Source organism: Mustela nivalis (assembly GCF_964662115.1).
Source record: "Mustela nivalis genome assembly, chromosome: 20".
Lineage (NCBI taxonomy): Eukaryota > Metazoa > Chordata > Mammalia > Carnivora > Mustelidae > Mustela > Mustela nivalis.
The window spans coordinates 22,250,771-22,265,937 of NC_139039.1; the positions used below are offsets into that span (position 1 = coordinate 22,250,771).

A 15,167-nucleotide genomic window follows, 5' to 3' on the forward strand; every position below is an offset into this window, starting at 1 on the left:
GAGTCATAAAAACTATAATCATCTTTTTCAATTTATTTAGTTCCACATTAGTAATTTTTTTCCAGCAGTTCCAGAAATTCTTACCCAGCTTGGTTTCATGATGTTAAGGGTATCAAAAACCTGTACTTGTCAAAAGTTCTTATCATGAATCTCTTTGAGGTTGAAACGCATTTTGCAAGAGCATCAAAACAATAACTGTAAATGACAAAAGACTCAAAAATGGACATGGTTAAACATCTGATCAGAATTCCTTATCAAGTAGTTGGCAAGGAAATCCAGTTATTTCTGACACACACTTTAATAATTGGAATGTCAAGTGATGACCTTTTACCAGGACATATATTCATATAATTTCTAGAACAGTTACAGCATTGACCCATGGTATAACCTAAGAAAGTTTATTATCATTTGTTTGGTAATGCTTACCTTCTCACCTAACATACCAAATAAGTCCAATGAGCCAAAAAGACTTTGCTTAGAATTTGAATTTTGGGGAAGCTTGTTAAAAACCTCAGAAACTTCTAAAGCACGTGCCTCAATACAATCATAGATTATTATAGATCTTCTTATTTAATTATTTAACTAAGGTGAAAAAGATTCCAGAGGCAAATACATAGGACTATACAGTAGTTAGCAAAACCTAGCTCCTTTAATACTGAGATTTTGTTTTCTTAAGTGATCAAATATCTGATAAAAACACATTCAGAAAAAAAAAACTTTGTAATTTCTTATCAAGAGCAGACCAACAATGCAAGAAAATCTTGTCTCTTTAACAGAAAAAAAAGTTTTATTTGTATACTCATGTACTTATAAAATGCATCTATTCTAATCTTAGTCCTGACCACATATAAAATTCTTTTCCAAAGATTCCCTATAAACCTTTACAACTTTCTTTTTCATTCAGATTTTGTCCTAAGCCTTCTCTCTCTAAATAACTAATGTCATTTTAGGAAAAAATTACTTTCTTCCCTCAACAAAAATATATTTTCATTCCTTACACCTTTTCAAACATATTTCCTACGTTTTTTACATACAGACTGGTTTTCCTATTTCTGGCAGGCTCAATTACCTGTATCAGAATTTTAAATTAGAAGAATGCAATTTCTTTTTTTTTTTTTTTAACCCTTTTTATTTTTATTTTATCCTATTGTTTTTTTTTTTTTAACTTTTTATTTTTTATAAACATATATTTTTATCCCCAGGGGTACAGGTCTGTGATTCACCAGGTTTACACACTTCACAGCACTCACCAAAGCACATACCCTCCCCAATGTCCATAATCCCACCCCCTTAAGAATGCAATTTCTAATAAAACTAAGTAGTAAGCAACTGTGAACTGTTACACCAGAATTCTTTAGATTGGAAATTTACGATACCTTCATAATTTTTAAAAAACGTGTGCTTTTTTGTTATAGTATAATCTTTTAATATAGCATAAGACTTATTTACTAAAAGACCAAATTTATCTTTAGTTTTTCTGTAATAAGCCAAAAGCAGATAAATCTATATTTAAATAATTGACGTTTCAGTATTTTGCCTTATTTGGAAAAGACTCAGATATCCAAAGAACTTAGCCCAATATATTATTTAACCTAGCAAAGCTTTCAAGTCTTACATTACCGAAGATTCTGTAAGCTATAAACCTTTTTATTAACTTGTTCTTAACAATTACCCATGAAAACTTCATGAGACAAACTTACACATTATTTTAAGTCATTTTTTGCTGACAAACTATAACAGATATCATATGAATTTAATAAACCCAGGTAGAATGAAAGCTGTTGATACCTCCACAAGACAAGTCTGTTGTAATTAAGCAACCTTGAATTTGGTATTAACTGAATCTGCTGCACCTGTGTCCACTAAAAAGTCAATCCCTTTGATCCCCACTGTCACAGTCACTTGGTCCTCTTGCCTGGAAATCTGAAGTGGGTAGTTTAGTCTGGGAGGTCTTGGGCTCCTTCCTGCAGACTTGGGAGTGCTCTGGTCCCGCCATGAAGAGGTAGTGCAACAGCGAGGCACTCTCTTTTCTCCCAGAGAGCAAGGGGGCTAGGAGCAGGAGCCAGTGGTGCTGGTCGCACCAGGGATAGTGCAGGAGCCAGCTGTCTGAATGGCCCACAGGTGGGGGCAGCAACAGGAGGAGGAAGGAGAGACGGGGGGAAGGGGACTCACGGGCAAGACCAGAGACAGATTTTAAAGTCTGGACCATTATTCCTCCATCTCAGTCTCTTGTCTCTCCCCACCTGCAAGACGGGTGTTTTTCTCCAGGTGCCCTTCAGCCCCGGAAGGAGGTTGGGGAGCAGGGGGTTGGTCAGGTATCAGTTCCGGTGTTTGTGCCTGGGGAGCTGGATTTAGGTTTTCCAGCGGCAGCCTATCTTTCTTCTCCTTTTTCTCATTATTCTGATGATTGGAAAGGGAGTCAGGTGTCTGAGATTTCTGTTCCTCTTTATTTCTCTGGACCATCAGTTGGGTCCTTTCCCGTGAAACATCTTTGTTACGGAGTAACATAAAGACCTGGATATAGGGAACGTCATCCTAGATCATGTGAACTTGAAAACCAGTTGGGTTAGTTTTTCTTTTTCTGAGTTTGAAAATGCCCAGGATTTACAAGTGCTTGCCTTTAAACCAACTACATAGAGCTCCTTAACAAATGAATTTTAGCAATTATCACCCGGACATAGAGAAAATATCTCACATTTATCACACATATGGACACATATACACACAAACAAGATGCAAACAAAATCTAGCCTTTGTCTCAGTAATATTAGTGGAGGAAGCATTAAAAACCTGATTTCTAAGGACCCCCTCTTTCATGAAAACAAATCTAATTGCAAGATAGCCTCATAATTTGTGGGCCAATTAATTATTTATTTTCCAATTAGAATATGCTGGTGTTTTTTTTTTAAGACTTTATTTTAGATTTACAGAAAAATTAAGAAGACAGTACAGAGTTTCCATGTACCCTATACTCAGCTTTTCCTATTAACATTTTACATTAATGTGGTGCATATGTTACAATTAACAAACAAATATTGATACATTCACATTAACTGAAGTCCATTCTTCATTCAAAACCCCAACAAAAACCAAAAACCAAAAGCACCCCAAAACTACTAGAATGGAGATCTGAAAGAATATGCTGGTTTTATGCAAAAACAGCCAAAGCCTCAGAAACAAATAAACCCGAAGAAGCCCAGAGTACGTCTGTGAGCACTCCTTCCCCCCCAGAAGTTGGGGGCTTCACTGATTGCACCAAACAGCTTCATGGTTTTGGGTTGCTGTGTGTTACAGGCAGCTTTTTCTAATTCTCTGTGCAAGAAAACTAATTTAGACATGCCAAAAGAGCCCCATCTGGGCCGGTTGAGACTCAGGTTATCCTTAAATTTTTTCCGCCTAAACAACATTAACAGTAATCACCAACAGCCCAAATAAAAGCAGGGCCATCAAGTCAAATTGAGGGGTTTTGCTAATCAGGAGTTCTCTTCGACACATCTGTGAGGTGTTGGGAAGTCAGAGGGCCAGAGAGGGTGGGTGCTGGTCCTGAGCTCTGAGTTCTGGAGAACCCCCAGGGGTTCTCAGCCCTGCTGCTTCGACATCCTGTCAGCCAACCATAGACCTAGAAAGGTCGATGCATAAAGGAACAAACTCTTAAAAAAAAAAAAAAAGTAAAGAAAAAGAAAAGGGGCACTTGGGTGGCTCAGTCAGTTAAGCGTCTGCTTTTGGCTCCGGTCATGATCCCAGGGTCCTGGAATTGAGCCCCATGTTGGGCGCCCTGCTCAGCAGGGAGTCTGCTTCTCTCTCTCCCTCTGCTGCTTCTCTTGCTTGTGTTCTCTCTCTCTCTCTCTCTGTCAAATAGATAAACTCTTTAAAAAAAGAGAAAGGAAAATTGATTCTTTCAGTTCAAGTGAGGACAGCTATCCAGGATACTGTGTCCTCCCAAAGAAGAGAGTGCTTGCAGGGAAGGAGTGTTTGCTGCAGGGTTAACAGAAAACATTACAAAGAACCCTTCAGACAGCTGTGGGCCTCACTTAAGCTTCTAGTATGTGTGCGGCTGCATGGCTTTGGTCTCATGGGCTCTCGGGAAGGCTTTACTCTTTATGTTTGGAATAGCCCTTTTTAATTTCAAGTGAAGCAGACTGAAGTCCACAATTATTCTCCCCCCCCCCCCCAGATGAGTACACAGAAAACAAAAGTAAAGAGGTTTCCAAACAAGGTTACAGAACAGGGACTTTGGGCGGGAATCGGAGAAGAAAGGTGGTAAGAGAAGCGAGAGAACAAAGAAAAATAAGCCCAAACACAGACTCTAACCCCTCCAGAGAGGGACTCTAGCCGCTTACCAGGTTGGTCAGTCCTGACCAGAATCTACCAAAGTAATTTGTAAGGGACCTAATATGGAGTCCCTTTTGCCAAAGGGACCTGATGCAAAGCAAAGAACCGGCGCTTGCTCCAGTGGGAGACTCAAACTCTGCCAAATCCTATGGGTGGCTTCAGCCCCCCCCTGCAGGATCTGCAGGGCCCTGCCCCCCTCCGAGGGGGGAGCTCTGGTGCAGTCAGCACACTGAGACGTTGCCCTTTGGTTCAAGAAAGAAGACAAGGGGACCCAACAAAGAGCACTAACATGAGACGGAAAAGAAAATTCTGAGAGAAGGAATGGACAAAGACAGTTGCTAGAGGAATGGGAGGGTCGGTGAGGACAAAGGAAGCTGGAGCCCCCAGTCCCCGTGACTCTAGAACAAAGAAGTCCAGGCCACCCCTCAGTCATGGGTAGGAGTTGGAGTCTGGCAGCCCCAGTTCTGCTGGGTCCTCTCTCTTCATGGTCAGCAAGTGTTATGACTCAGGTCCTTTGACCCCGCAGTGGTGGAGATGAGACCAAATATTTAAAAAAAAAAAAAAAGCACAGGCAAAGCTTTCTTGGGACTCCTGCCCCAGCATGAGGGCAGGGGGGCAGCACAAAGGAAAGAACGCTCAGGCCTACTCTCCAAGGAGAGGTCAGGTGGAATATGTTTTAAAGGAACTTCAGCGGGAAAAGTGTGCCCTGTAGGCAGGGAGAGGTGGGGGGTCATTAGCACCTGAGTACTCACAGGCCCTGCTGCTTGGCTAACTCTCCACCCCTGGGCATGGTTTTTAGTATTCTCATGAGGGGAAAAAGTCGGTGAAAGTGCGGTACTGGGGTCCGACTTGTTGAAGACTGGTTTGCCCTGGACTAGGCTTGCTTCTTAGCTGGTGCCTTGCTCCGCCAGGAAAGTCATGGTGGCCAGCAGGCAGCGGGGAGTTTTCCAAGTGTGCAGGGACTTGTCCCCAGGGTCCCTGACTGTCGCATGTCTAGGCTGCAGAAACCTGGCAAAGCCGGGTTGGAAAGAATCAAAATGCAACACCTCTTCTTCCCTCCTGATTTCTTTTTCAGGCTCAAGCCAAGAAAATATCTTAAAAAAATTTTCATTTAAATTATTATAAAACTATTATATATATAATAAAAATTTATAAAATATTATATTAATATAAAAATAAAAATTATCTATTAATAAAACATACTTCCCTTCTATGGCTGAGGGTCTGGTATGGATCCGGGAAGCTTAGGGAATTACTGTCCCACAGCCGTGTGCTGTGGGGAGTAGCCCCCAATGGAGAGCAGTGCTGGAAGGCGCTGTTGTGGCCACACACCTGCTTCAAGTGAGGCCCAAGTCCTTCAGGGATCACTCTGTTGAGGCCCCACAGCTGCGCTTGTCTTAACCAGCGGCCACCTGCTTGCCCGACCTGTACAAAACCTGCCCCTCTCCACAGCTCTTCAGGAGAGCAACCGGCAGGGAGAGAGGACCAGTTGTGTAGCTATAAAAAGCCAGCGCGGTGGCATTGTGGTCACCAAGCCACACCAAAGCACCAGGGCTGACCAGTAACAGCTCTTGCTGTGTGGACGAGTTAGAACCATTCCCAGTAGCCTACGCTCATTTAATTCACCCCATGGTGAGCCTCTTCGCCACTTTCCATTTGCACTCTTTGTTGTCTACGTCTCAAGGTTTCTTGGACGAAACACCAGCTCCTACATTTCTGCAGCATAATCGTATCTCGGAGCATGCAGACCTAAGGCCCCCTGTCCCAGAGCTTGCCCCGTAGTGTGTTTGGCGTTTATGAGGTCTGGGGTTCCTGCTCTCTGCAAGCATGCTAGCTCCTAAAAAGGTGTGTGTGTGGGGGGGCACCTGGGTGTCCGGTAAAGCCTCTGACTTTGGCTCCCTTCATCCTGTCCCTGTCCTGGGGTGAGGATGCCCTGCCCAGAGAATCCCTGCTTAGCAAGGAGTCTGCTTGCCCCTCTGCTTCAGCCCCTCCCCCTGCGTGTGTTCTCTGTGCCTCTCTCAAATAAAATCTAGAAAAACAAAATAAATAAAAAATAAGGGACACTGGGTAAGCTGTGAAAGTTCCTCTTTTTTTCTTTTTCTTTCTTTCTTTCTTTTTTTTAATATTTTATCCTTTCACTTCAGAGATGGTAAGAGAGAATAGGAGAAGGGGTAGGGGAGAGGGAGAAGCAGGTTCTCTGCTCAGCTGGGAGCCTGCCCTGATGCAGGGCTGGATACCAAGACCGTGGGATCCTAACCTAAACCAAAGGCAGATGTTTAACTGACTGAGCCACCCAGGTGCCCCGAGAGTGCCTCTCTTAAACTCAACCAGTAGAGAAGTTTATTCCTCCCCCTGTTCCGATGTTTCACTTATTCAAGTGAAAGAGCCCAGTGTGTAATGATTGGTGTTCTCCTCCCTGATGTCCCTCAACAAGGAGACACAGAGCCAGGAGAAATGATGCCCAGCCTCGGTACCTGAAAATCTGTCCTTTCCTTTTGCTTAGTTTTGCGAACTTCTAACTTCCCTATTCAGAAAAAAAGCAGTCTCCTTTAAAAAATAAGAATAGAAACACTTTCTCTTTGCTTTCCCATCACTTAACCCAGAAGGAACTATAGAGTGACAAATTTCAACATTTGACACCTGCAAACAAAAATTTTAATCACACTTTCTTAACTTTGAATATTGTTGGTCAATTCAAGCATCCACTTACTTTATAATGTAGTCATGTATTCAAGAACCATCTACATTAAGAGGAAGCTGTATGTGCAGGGTTAAACACTGCAAAGTTATATAAAAAAAATTCAGGTATGATTCCACCTTCAAGGAAGATCTAATTTGCTAGAGAAAGGAAGATACAAATAGGACTGTAAAATAACATCAAATGATGAGCAAAATCAGGGATTCATAAGTTCCTATGGGCAAACCAATAAGAGTCTCTCCATCTTGGAGCATCAGGGAAGAGTCATGGAGGGTGAAATGGATGAACTAGTCTCTCCTGGAGGGGGATCTTTGTGCCCCACAGGGAAGAGACCTGCCCATGGCGAAAGAAGAACATTGTTTCACGCAACATGCACTCCTACAATTTTATGCACTGCTGTGAACCAGACAGCTGTAGATCTTACTTGCAAGGAAGAGAAATAATGAATGAAGGAATACATACTTAATACAATGTTAGGAAGGGGTTGGTACTATAGAGAAAAGTAAAGCCATCAAAGATCAATTAATGAATTCGTGCTCTTCCCATGGAGTGGTTAAGAAAAACTTTTTTTAGAAGGTGACCTTTTAGCAGGGATCTGAAACCTCTAAATCTAAAATATACATGTCTATGGCATAAGCATTATATTTGTATCTTATTTGCAGCATTCAATAGATACCTGTGTTTCAAAGATTTAAAAAGAATAAAGGAGTTTGCTTTTAAAAAATAACAAATATATAAAAGAAAAAAGCAGAAATCTCCATCCCTCCCATGGTTTCTAGCTACTCAGCGAATAAGCTGGGTCTGTCTGTATCTGGAGAAAACTTGTAAATATCTGGAGAAAACATTGTAAATGTTTTGGGAAACATTTACACTTGTAAATATCTGGAGAAAAGCTATTTCAGGTTAAAGAAATAGGGAGTAAAGGAGCCCAGAAACCAGAGTTCCTTTGATAAGTTTGAGAAAATGCAAGAGCTAGAGCAAGGAGAAGAATCCCAGGAAATGTTACAGAGGCCAGATCATGGAGGGCTGGTGGGCCACGGGAAGGGGTCCAGATTCATGCAAAGCGTGGTGAGAGGCTCTTAGGAAATTTTGAGCCCTGGGATGATCTGATCTGATCTCTGTTTCTTAGAAGTTCACTAAGCAGTATACAAAACCGGCTATAAGAGAACGAAAAGGACAACTGGCAGGCTAGTCAGGGGGCTATGGTAGGAGTCCCAGTGAGAAAGGAATAGAACTTGAATGAGGGCAAATCTCGGATTCTTCTTTTGAGTTAAGAAGTAATTAGCTACGTAACAATAGAATGAAGAAATACCTAGAGAAAGTTGTTTCTTTGTTTATTCAAATTCACGATTTCAGTTTTCTTTGAAACTTTTCTCTTGCATGTCAAAACCATCTGATCTCCGTCCCTAAAAGTGGTAAGTCAATGTTTGGAATAAATGAAGTCATTTTGCAAATTCAAAAGTCTAACAAAGTAAGTGTAGTGTACAAGTAATCCGTTTCATGGAGACTTCAAACCTGATGATATCGAATAATGGTTAATGATGTAAATTATCTACGTGGCTTATCCTTTAAACTGTCAAGGTGCTTTTATGACTTTTTAAAAATTAGACCGTTGAGTGACTTTTTTTTTTTTTTAAGAAGTTGCCCATCCCTTCAGGTAGGGCCTATCCACGAGTACCCCAATTTCTTTGCATCTTCTTTAGACGAGGCATGATTAAGAAGTTAAATGGAGAGACTTTGTCAAACTCCTTTAGTTTTCTGTGGTGTTGGAATAAGCGTGTTGTCCCCTTAAGCAGATCGTGCCGTATTGCTTTTTCAGATCGAGGGCTTTCTGTCCAAAAGCACCACATCTCAAAGGAGAGGAAAGCTGCGGAGCTTTGGGGCTGTACCGTCGGAATGTAATTTGTTTGTTCAACAAAGCATGGCAGCTAAACCAATACAATTGTTTGTTGTTTAGTCTTTCTTATTAGACCATGTTGTAAAGCACCGAGGAATGGCGAATGCTAAAATGAATTAAAGCGCACTCTCTACTCCCCTCCTAGATATTTCTGAATGCAGAAAAAATCCGGCTGGGGAATCTCCCGACGGGCTCTTCCTCCTCCTCCTCCTCCTCCTCGCCGAGCTCCTCAAATTCCCGGCAGACCGTGTACGAACTGTGCGTCTGCCCCAATGGCAAACTCTACCTTTCTCCAGCAGGAGTCAGCTCCACGTGTCAGTCCAGTAGCAACATCTGCTTGTGGAGCTGAAGTGACTGATTCCTCCTCACACCAGAATAGCCTTTTGTTCCTGTCCGTCTGCTTCACAGTCCCGCTCGGTTTCCCTTGTGATCAGTCCAGAGCTGCTTCAAATGGTCCACAGAGCAACTTCTTCCAATGCAAGCGGGGGTTGGCCGCCACCTTCTCTCGGGATTGCCTGTCCTGGTCGAGGCAGAGAGTGTGGGTGTCGCGGCAGTGGGAAAATCGTCTTCAGCGGGAAAACTGGATCATAACTTTTGCTCAAAAGGGAGAAAAACATAGGTGCCTTTGCTACGTGAAGTGAAGCACACAGTTTTAGATTTTTGCAGGACCCGGAGATGAACTGCATATACATACATTAATTATATAGATGAAATTCCCAGTATCCGACGGCAAGATGAGATGGTTGACCCTGTCAGAAAACTAATTCTACAGCCTGAAAGCACAATTTTCCAATCGTGGGTTTGGTTTTTTTTTTTTTTTTTTGGATGTAAACTTTTATCCCCAAATTTTAAAATTTTTCAAGCATTAGATGATGCTTGCTTTGCTAAAAATTAAATTCAATACATGATTTTTAACAAAACGAAACAAAACAAGACAGAATTCCACCCTGAGTTTTGTTTGTTTCTTTGAATTCAGTGTGTTGTTACTCTTTGTCTACTAAGTCTAGAATTTTGTACATTAGGTAATTTTGAAAGCACTCAGCAATATAATCTTTACAGAATTAACAGAACACCATTATCCTGTCATTTGTCAGATCTGAATGGCCTTATATAGTATTTACTTGGCTTTTGCATGTGACGTATTTGCTTTTAACGAAACATCTAATTTATTGCAATAGGATTAAGAGGGGCATACCAATGGTGTGGAATCCATAGTTTTTTTGTTTTTTTAATTCACATGCTATCATTTCCATGAGGTTCTCCTAGTACAACTTTCTGTTGGCTCCATTCACTTTGACTCTGACTGCTATAATTCAAACATATCCGTGAAATAAATAAATGACTAATGTGATGCATTTTGCCGAGAATGGATTCACTTTCCATTGGAATATAATCTTCAGAATTATATCTGTATTTTTTTAATTGGAGGTCAAGATTTAAGGATGGTAGAAAGTAAATTACAAATCCCTGCTTCCACAGTAAAAAATATAAATGTTAACAAATATTGACACTGTGCTCCATTAGATTCCTATTTTCAGGAATTTGGTCCTAGTTCCTTTCAGCTCTTAATACTTAGTTACCTTGATTAGACTGTTAAGCTACCCAGCTACCAGGCATCAGAAATCATAGCTCCTTCCATTCTCTACTGCTAATTTTTTGTAAATTAGCACTAGTAACTCCAGATTAATGTAGATTCGTTTATCACAACAACACTCCTTAACTTGAATTCTTGAAAGCTAGAGAATCCAAGAATGTAAAATTGAATTAAATATTTCCTATTATGGAAAGATGACTTGATTCCTTTAAGGTAAGTCCTTAGTTTTCACCTGTCAGTCACTTACTTTCCCCTGTGCTCATTATTACAGGTATATAGAAGCTTCATTTTGGGGGCCCATGAACATAGAACCTTTGAAATTCAGGCCTCTGTAGCATAGAGCAAAGTGGGAGATGGGAACTTGTTGGAGTAATTTGTCGAAAGTAGGAAAATTAGATAATGCAAGGAACAAAGTGAACCATTTGGCCAGAATTACCTTGTTTAGATAACCTAACATCGAATGCTTAGAAAAGCTCTACTTTACTAAAACACATTCTGTATCCACCAAAAAGTCCAAAAGCTAGTGCAGTTTTATCACTTTTCAAATAGAACTTGACTTGTGTTTGCAGGTTATCATGGAAAACTTAAATAACTATTGGAGTAAGAATTTATATGCAGCTGCTTAAAACCTCCTATCATAATGCAAGTGTTCAATTTATTTAAGTTGGAACATTAGAATTTAATATGAGAAATTCTCACATTGGTATAGCAAAGTACACAAAGTATAACACAAGAAATTTTGAGAAATTCTGGGTGCTAATCACTGTGTTATGGAGCTTTTACGAAAACACTGTATTAATTTGAGACCTATTCAAGTTCTAAACATCCCTAAATTAAAATAGTTACAAAGGTTTTTTTAGTCAAATGGAAACAATTCTTTTGATTAGGAGTTAGCACCCTTTCTAATCTCAGCTCTGTCTTCTACTAATCAGATTTAGGCCGTCTGGGAGTATCTCCAGACTCCCAGTTTATTCCACTATACAACAAAAGTATCAATCGGGTCTACTGGTCTCTTGAGAGCTCTAACATGTCTAATCCCAAGAGCAAAAATTCTAGGTGGTGGAAGAGTCCACTAAATTTTAAATCCTGTGTCGTAAGAGGAGAAAAGTCAAGAGAGAGTGAGAGACAAACACCATAAAATCCAGTTCTGGTGAGGGGCTGTCAATTTCAAGTTCAAATATGTTCTGAAATGTTACAGACACAATTCAAAAGAAATATATGTTAAGAGATTTAGACTATGTCTACATCTAAATGATGTAAAAATATCTTTGATTTAGTAGAAATAGTGATACAGGTGCCTCTGCTATCCAACACTGGGCAGTTGGTTGAAATTACTGGGCTGGCTATTTTAAATTCCTTAGAATCTAGATACAGACTCCGTCTCAGAGCTGAAGCTTCTGTTGAAGGCACGGAAGATTGCTCCTAAAAGTCCTTCATTTCCTCATAAACGGAGGTTTGGTTCTCTCCTACTACAGAGTTCCCTTAACTGTAGACTGTGAAACAGATTCATGGTCTCTTTCTCCAGTAGTATTTTTCTGTTACAACCTATATAAATAGTGTGCAGTTTATGCAGATGCAAATTTCATCTTTCCTAATTTAACTAAAAAAAAAAAAATTTGCTTTGGGTGTAATACATGGACCTTAAACTTTGTATTGAGTTCAGCTGGAGAAGGCAGGAAAGGAAGAAGGGAGAAAGTCAAGCAAACCCACAGGCAGGAAAGAGATTGACCATATTCCTAGCATTTACATTTTTAGCTGGGGATGAAAAAACTAAGTATCTGAGTTCTGTTTCTGGGAGGTTAAAGGAGAGAAGCAGACACATTATCCCTTATGCTTTTAGAATATTTAAATGAGACACTCTCAAAAAAATAATACTTCCAAATTTCCTCTCTTTTCACTCAACATCTCCAAAATTTCTACCCTGTATTTCTTGGTCCTATTTTTTTTCTTCTTAGGAACCACAAGCTTTCTAATTTAGTACATGATTAATTATTTATTGAAGCATTCAAGATAATTTTATACTTCAGATTTGATATTATCAGGAAATCTTAGATTTCAGTACCCCAAATCTCTGAAAATGTATCCTGGAGTTTCATTTCTAGTTCTGCGCCTACCTACTCATGTGACCTTAAGAAACGTACTTCCTTATCTTGACCACAGTTTACTTACCTGTGAGAGGGGTACAGCAAACTAGAAGTTTCCTCTAGTTACTTTCATGTCTAAAACTTCACTGATTTCACTTAAGAGACTCAGCACTCTTGAGTTCAGTAGCTTAGTCTGAATTAGCATTACTGATCTCCTTCTCTACCTTAGCCTGTTTCTCCTTGGAATGTTGAAATGCAAATCTTTCTGGCATCCTGCTCCTTACTCCTTTTTTTTCCTATATTCTTTCTTGTTCTTACTGTGTGAACATTAATGTCCCTTTCATAAATAATATGTCATTGACAGGCTTCAGGAATATGGTTGACATTTTAAAAAGAAAAGGATATATTTGGGTCTTAGTGAAAAGAACTACTTGGGAAATTAATAGAGATATTTACCAAATATTAATACTCTGTTGATCATTCTGTTACTACTTATCCCCATCAAGCTAAAAAGCTCTGGTCTTCTGAAGAAAAGGCAATTTGATCGCAAAGTTCAGTTGCTGACTTTTTATAAGATGCTATGCCATTCAAACTTCCTGCATTTTCTACCATCTGAATTTCTCAGTTGGACAGTGCCTCACTTTATTAAACTGGTATTTGATATAAGAAAACTCCAAATGCATTATGTCATTGCAAACATGCTATCTCCATATGAGGCAGCAATTGGTAGAAGGCTGGAGAGTGTTTAACGCATTTAAGTGCTATATTTTATAACAGATAATGTCAGTATCATAATATTAAATTATTAAAATAGTTGAAGATAATTAATGGCCAAATTTTCTGTACCACGATCAAAGCCAAATTCATGTTTGAGTTTCACATGAGTAAGGCCTTATAACCTTATTCTTCCAGTAGCTTTGGTCTAATTATCATTGCTCATGTGGCCATACTTAAAGATACTTGGAGAAATTATTTTCTCTCTGTAGTAGTGTATATTATAGCAGTGAATATTACAAAATATCATTATCACAAAGTAAAATGTTATATTTTTATTTAAAATAATTATAAACTAATGAATGACCTCATTGAACACTGTTATTCATATTGTTTTATACTGCAGTTCATTAGTTATTTAAATGTCAAAGACCAAAGACTGGGATTTCTATTGTATTTAACTCTACAACACTATTGCTTCTACTAATCAATTTAAATGAATAGGAGGGCTTAGAGTTATAACATGAGGTAGTAAACATCCTCCTGGCAGGATTCTGAGCTATAATCATTAACTAATGTTTTGGTTTTAGAAGGAAAATTTTGTTAGCATTGTCCACTTACTTTTTATACATGCATAATAAACTCCTTGATATTCATAAGACCAGTATATAAAGACTATATCCTAAAAATGGGTCCAGGCTGGATTGACTCAGCTGAGTTTAAACTTTCGTTGCTCAGTAAAAATTCTTTGGAGAATATAATTAATTTGAAATACTCTTAGAACCAGAGGGCTATTTTTTAAGTGTTGATTGAAGCGGTTCCGCTCTTGGAGAAAGTCAATGAACAACATGAAAGGAAATGAGGTATAATGAACTGTGATCCTTTGTTTTTGCAGTCTTAATACCTCATTTGTCTGAATGGTTATAAATAAAAGCCAAACAGGGTTGAAGATGTGCAAGGACATTCACTAACAATGGAGATACGTAATTTCAAGTCTGAGTGTCTCGTTATTTATACAATTCTTTAAACCAGGTCCACTACTCATTTATTTTGTTTTGTAATTTTCATGTAAATGTTTTCTTGTGTATATATAGATATATGGAAAAATGGAACTATTTTCTTACACATACTATGCAATATGTTTGTAAAATTGCAATATTACCAAAATACAAAAGCTGTGCTTTTGTACTCTATCTTGCTTTATGTAAAATCAATCTTTTTCTATTTAAATGGACTACCTGTCCCATAAACTGTAGATAACCTATCTATTCAAAATCAGTCTATTGTATCTTTTGTTTAGATTGGGGTGGATTGCGTTCTATTTCTTTTGGGAGAAAATGCACCAGTTTGGCAGTTGGAAACTTTGTTTTCCTTAAAAAATGAGACCTTTGAAGCATGCCATGAGCTCATATAATTTAAGATCTCTCCTGTAATTCTTGTATTTTGTCCTAATTTTGGTGCTACTGTGTAACCATGATTAAACGTGATAGTCAAAACAAAGAGGATCACAACTTATATGCTATCATTTGTTTAATTGAGAAAAAAGTTTGAAGAGGAGGGATATGAGTATATAGTGATTTAGAGACCTTTTTTTGAGTATGTGTTTTAAATATCAATTCTAGTATGATCTATGCTTTTCAAATTTTAGTTTAATCTGTATATTTATACTTGATAAAGATGCTTCCCTTATGAAAAATTGAGCATATTGTTCTTCTTAAACATAGGAATTAATGAAACTAAAGAAATCAAATTGACTTAAAAGTCTTGGTCACTACATTTTTGCCAGATTTTTAGCTGAGAGTTTACGCATTCTGCAAACTCTGATTTGATTCTGGGGGTTAGAGTAAA

The 15,167-nt window shown here is 38.9% G+C and overlaps 1 protein-coding gene across 7 annotated transcripts in view; it reads left to right on the top strand.

Annotated features, from left to right (window-relative positions):
* Positions 1 to 14,594, top strand: part of SGCZ (sarcoglycan zeta) — a 1,087,941-nt gene extending 1,073,347 nt beyond the window's left edge. For all 7 annotated transcript variants that reach the window (XM_082715514.1, XM_082715520.1, XM_082715515.1 and 4 more), the window contains one exon: positions 9,073 to 14,594. In XM_082715514.1, coding sequence (XP_082571640.1) covers positions 9,073 to 9,276 — 204 coding nt within the window. In that variant the 3' untranslated portion in view covers positions 9,277 to 14,594. The remainder of the gene's footprint in view (positions 1 to 9,072) is intronic.
* The last annotated feature ends 573 nt before the right edge of the window (positions 14,595 to 15,167 follow it).